Source organism: Neoarius graeffei, chromosome 15 (assembly GCF_027579695.1).
Source record: "Neoarius graeffei isolate fNeoGra1 chromosome 15, fNeoGra1.pri, whole genome shotgun sequence".
Taxonomy (NCBI): Eukaryota; Metazoa; Chordata; class Actinopteri; order Siluriformes; family Ariidae; genus Neoarius; species Neoarius graeffei.
This window is the reverse complement of record NC_083583.1, coordinates 31,542,598-31,548,040: the sequence shown is the minus strand read 5'-3', so window position 1 is coordinate 31,548,040 and position 5,443 is coordinate 31,542,598. Positions and strand designations below refer to the sequence as shown.

General features: G+C 43.7%; 1 protein-coding gene across 1 annotated transcript; it reads left to right on the top strand.

Annotated features, from left to right (window-relative positions):
- Nucleotides 1-3,169: 3,169 nt before the first annotated feature.
- Nucleotides 3,170-4,877, top strand: LOC132898995 (receptor-transporting protein 3-like). The gene is made up of 2 exons (XM_060940654.1): nucleotides 3,170-3,240; nucleotides 4,535-4,877. The coding sequence occupies exons 1-2, from the start codon at nucleotides 3,170-3,172 to the stop codon at nucleotides 4,875-4,877; spliced, it is 414 nt and encodes a 137-aa protein (XP_060796637.1).
- The last annotated feature ends 566 nt before the right edge of the window (nucleotides 4,878-5,443 follow it).

Here is a 5,443-nt window from a genome sequence, read left to right as displayed (position 1 = left end):
AAGGTGATACAAGGCGGAAGTCCGCGCTGTTTTTCAGCAGTCGCGTCACATGACCAACGCCAGCGAATCAGGAAGGTGGATGTCACAGTGACGTTGTCCAATGACGACGCCAGCTAGAGCTCAGCAGAGCGTATCCGCGTATTCTCAATGTCAACCATTGCATGTTAGACTTAGGCCAAGTTTACATTAGACCGTATCTGTCTCGTTTTCTTCGCGGATGCACTGTCCATTTACATTAAAACGCCTGGAAACGCCGGGAAACGGGAATCCGCCAGGGTCCACGTATTCAATCCAGATCGTGTTTGGTCCGGTGCTGTGTAAACATTGAGAATACGCGGATACGCTGTGCTGAGCTCTAGCTGGCGTCGTCATTGGACAATGTCACTGTGACATCCACCTTCCTGATTCGCTGGCGTTGGTCATGTGACGCGACTGCTGAAAAACGGCGCGGACTTCCGCCTTGTATCACCTTTCATTAAAGAGTATAAAAGTATGAAAATACTGCAAATACTGATGCAAATACTGCCCATTGTGTAGTTATGATTGTCTTTAGGCTTGCCATCCTTCCACTTGCAAGTGGTAAGTGACGCGCATGCCCGATATGCACTGAGATCACACACACAGCGGCTCAGTCCCGAATCACTGCTCGTGTGCTTCACTCACGCGCTCTGTGAGCTGCACAGGGCCGGAGTGCGCACCCTCCAGAGGGCACTCGCTGTTCAGGGCGGAGTGATTTGGAGCGCAGGATGCCTGCGGAGCCGAGCGTATCCGTGTATTGGCGTTGCTGTGTGCATGCGAATCGTGTATTGGCGTTGCTGTGTGCACGCTAATCGTTTTAAAAACGTTAATCTGATGATCCGCTGATACGGTCTAATGTAAACCCCACCTTAGGTTCATGTAACAGACACCCATGTTGGTTTTTTTGAGGACCGGAATATGCTTTTAACCAACAGAGTAAAGAAAATTTTGGGAAGTGAGGACATTTTGGCTGGTCCTCACGTCTTCAAAAGGCTATTTGTGGTTAAGACTTAGTTCTAGGTTTCATGTTAGAATTAGGTTTATGTGAGGGTTAGGGTAAGGGTTGAGGTTAAACATTTACTTGTGATGGTTAAGGTTTGGTTAAGGGGCTAGAGAATACATTATGTACATTGAGTGTTCCCACAAAGACAGATGTACAAGGGTGTGTGTGTGTGTGTGTGTGTGTGTGTGTGTGTGTGTGTGTGTGTGTGTGTGTGTGTGTGTGTGCGCGCGCGCGTCTGAAGATTCTCAGTCATCCAGGTCATAGTAAACTGTGGGTGGTAAAAGAGAACAAGTCCAGTTGCTCTCTTTTACCACCCACAGTGTGTGTGTGCACGTGTAGGTGTGTGACACAAATTTTTGGCTTCAGGGAAATAATCATGTAAAATAGAAGCAAAACTTGTTTAAACCCACTAAGGCATAGATCTGGCCAAGTGATTGCTTCAAACTTGCTGCTGTTGTTGTTGTTGAAAATAAGAATGAGAAAAATGTTTTTGAGGGAAATGTTAGTAAATGCTAATAACTATTAATAAGGATTATATAGCTGTTAATAAGTCTTACAATGTTTTGTGCAGAACATGGAGAACTGAATAACCGCTGCCTGTGTGGGCCGACATGTTTGTCAGTAATCTCATTAGCCACACCCACTAGTGTAAGACTATTTCACGTCAGTTTCACTTTTATTTCTTCAATAGGCCTTGGTTTCTTGTTTTGGAAAATGATTCCATATGACCTCTGGAACATCATGTTATAACATAAAGTTTATTGTTATAACAAGCTGTTATTCACATTTTAACAAGATATTATATATGTTATTATAATGTATAAACTTATCACATTATAAAAAGAAACTTTTCTTGTAATAACAATATACTATTTATCTTGTTACAACATGATAAATTATTCTTATAACAAAATGTTTCATGTTATAACATGATACTTAATCTTGTAAGGCTATAAAGTGAAACTCATGTTTGAATGAGGAAACAGTGTGTAATAAAGATAAACTTGAGGAATATGGCTCATTTGCATGATTCAGTTTATTTCTACTTCATGCTTGGGCTGAGACATGGTGAGATTCTGCTGTTATTGTGCATGGTGGATGATAGTGTAATGAATATGCATAAGATAAATAGTATGTTGCTATAACAAGATAGGTGTCTGGTATAATGTGATAAGTTTGTATGTCATAATAACATGAAAATATCGTGTTAAAATGTAAAAACACATTTTGTTATCACAATAAACTTGTCACGTGGTAGTGTGATACTGATCTGTTTTTCTATTTCTGGCCTGTCAGCAATACGCTTCCTTGAAAGAAGAACAATAACAATGTACAGACTTACAAATTAGATTAATTTAGTAAGTAAATAATAATTACATAATAATGTAATGAAATATTATCTAATATAATTTATTTAATTCAATTGAATTATGATTAAAGCAGGCGGCACGGTGGTGTAGTGGTTAGCACTGTCACCTCACAGCAAAAAGGTCCTGGGTGTGAGCCCCGTGGCTGGCGAGAGCCTTTCTGTGTGGAGTTTGCATGTTCTCCCCGTGTCCGCGTGGGTTTCCTCCGGGTGCTCCGGTTTCCCCCACAGTCCAAAGACATGCAGGTTAGGTTAACTGGTGACTCTAAATTGACCGTAGGTGTGAATGTGAGTGTGAATGGTTGTCTCTGTCTATGTGTCAGCCCTGCGATGATCTGGCGACTTGTCCAGGGTGTACCCCGCCTCTCGCCCGTAGTCAGCTGGGATAGGCTCCAGCTTGCCTGCGACCCTGCGCAGGATAAGTGGTTACAGATAATGGATGGATGGATTAAAGCAAAGAATTATAGTATTTTTTACTGGTTAACATCATAGTTAGTAAGTTGTGTGTGTGTGTGTGTGTGTGTGTGTGTGTGTGTGTGTGTGTGTGTGTGAGAGAGAGAGAGAGAGAGAGAGAGAGAGAGAGAGAGACGTAATACGATGTAAAGTTTCTGTTTCCTTTCTCCAGAAAGCAATGAGCATAAATACAGCAGGGAGGCGGTGACAGGAGTAAAGAGACAGAGACAAACAGACAGAGTGAAACAGGGAGAGTGATGCAGGTCCAAGAGTGGACGAGTGTGTTTACAACAAGAGCAAATGTTCTGCTGGATGAGTGGATGCTCCACATGGATGAGTCCATCCAGCCAAAAAATGCACAACCGGGGTTCTATGAATACCTGAAAGGATCATTCGCTAAGTAAGACACACACACACACATAAGACTAGCTCCTGATTTTAAAATGTAATGTGTCTCTCTTTTAAGCATCATGAGTTCTACAAGATCTATATGGCTCAATTCACAGTCCCAGTTACACCAGTTAGGGTGGCATTAGAGGCGAGGCTGAACCTGCATTAGGAGTGTGTGAGGAAAGTGAACTAGTTTACATCCTGTTTATTCATCTGCTAAAAACCTGTGATGTCAACTTAAAGGAACTTCCGTAAACACAAAATATGTGGTATTTAATATTTTGGTAAGAAACATTCAGTCAGTCATAAAACAATGAAACTGTTTCTCATTTTGATCTTAAATACAATAATCACACAGCTGTGAAGACCAGACAAACTCACCTTTAAAGAATAAAGTGAGAACTCTGAGCAGCACCGGTTCGTGTCTAAATGAGTAAAGGTGAAGTCTGGTGTTGTGGAGCTGAGCTCAGTGCAGCTTAGTGTCTATAAAGTGCTGATGTAATTTTTGTCATTTCAGTATCATAATCATGAACCTGTGTAAAATAAATCACATTTGGGTCTCCTCATTGCCACCTCATCTACAGTCTCTCACCTGTCCCCCTCGCCTGTCCCCTCTCACACACCTGTCCCTCTCACCTGTTCCCTCTCACACACCCGTCCCCTATCACACACCTGTCCCCTCTCACCTGTCCCCTATCACACACCTGTCCCCTCTCACATACTTGTCCCCTCTCATACCTGTCCCCTCTCATCTGTCCCCTCTCACACACCTGTCTGCCTCACCTGTCCCCTCTCACACACCTGTCCCCCTCACCTGTCCCCTCTCACACACACCTGTAAACTCTCACACGTCCCGTCTCACACACCTGTGCCCTCTCACCTGTACCCTCTCACACACCTATACCCTCCCGCCTGTCCTCTCTCACACACCTTTCCCCTCTCACACAATTGCCCCCTCTCACCTGTCCCCTCTCGCACACCTATACCCTCCCACCTCTCCTCTCTCACACACCTGTCCCCCTCACTTGTGCCCTCTCACCTGTCCTCTCTCACATACTAGTCCCATCTCACCCACCTGTACCCTCTCACTTGTCCCCTCTCACAAACCTGTACCCTCTCAGCTGTCCCCCTCACACACCTGTCCCCTCTCACCTGCTCCGTCTCACCTGTCCCCGCTCACACACCTATCCCCTGTCCCCTGGGATGGTGCTCTGCCTCTCCCCTGCTGTGCCACACACCTCACACACCTCCCCTCTCACACACCTCATCTGCTCTCACACACCTTTAATCTCTCTGTTCTGTAGGTTTTGTTGTTCTAAGTGTAATAATTCATGGACATCTAGGAGAGTGCTGGTGATATTTCATTTCTCACATGATGCAGCAAATGGGTGTGGCACTGTAAAGATGCGCTGCTGTAGGCAGGAATGTCGCCGCTGCAGTGTTCCCTCAAAGGAGCAGCCAGAATTTCATCGAGAGAACATCGACGTGATGGTGGAGAAACTGATTGAGAAGATTCAATTCAAGTGCTATGAGAAGAGAATGATACAATCAAACCGAACCTCAAGATTTAACGGTAGAGTGAACGGACCACATGAAAGCGCACTCTGTGAGGCCTGTGGGCTGGGGATCTGCCAAAAAGGCATATGAACCACACAACTGCCCCAGCTGGGCATCAGTGCTAACTACTTCTGTGCCCACTGAGACCTCCAAACACACCCTCACCCTAACACACCCCAAATTACCCCCCCCCCCCCCCCCCCGTACACACACACAGATACTCAGATGATTGTTTTATTTCAAGACTGTGAAATGTTTATTGAAATAATGATGTGCTTAATAAATACTAATTTAATAAAATGTACATATTGTTATTGATGTTAAATTTAAACAAATGTGTTGGATAGAATAAAGAAATGTGAATGAAGAAAGTGTATTTTAATTAAATATTTATATTTAAAATTATTTTCACATTCTAAGGTAATTTTTTCAGACACACCCATCTGTCCCACACAAAGACGCACCTATCTTTCCCTCTGAAAGTGATACCCATCAAAGAATTCAGGGGATGTATGAAATGTAAAATTAATTAATTTTTATCCAAGAGTTCATGGATCATAATAATAATAATAATAGTTTGGGGGGGCCAGCATGGTGGTATAGTGGTTAGCACTGTCGCCTCACAGCAAGAAGGTCCTGGGTTCGAGCCCAGCAGC

Coding starts and splice junctions, on each gene's coding strand:
- LOC132898995 (XM_060940654.1), top strand. CDS start 3,170: ATGGATGAGTCCATCCAGCCAAAAAATGCACAACCGGGGTTCTATGAA. Junction 3,241..4,534: donor CTGAAAGGATCATTCGCTAA/GTAAGACACACA, acceptor TCTGTTCTGTAG/GTTTTGTTGTTCTAAGTGTA.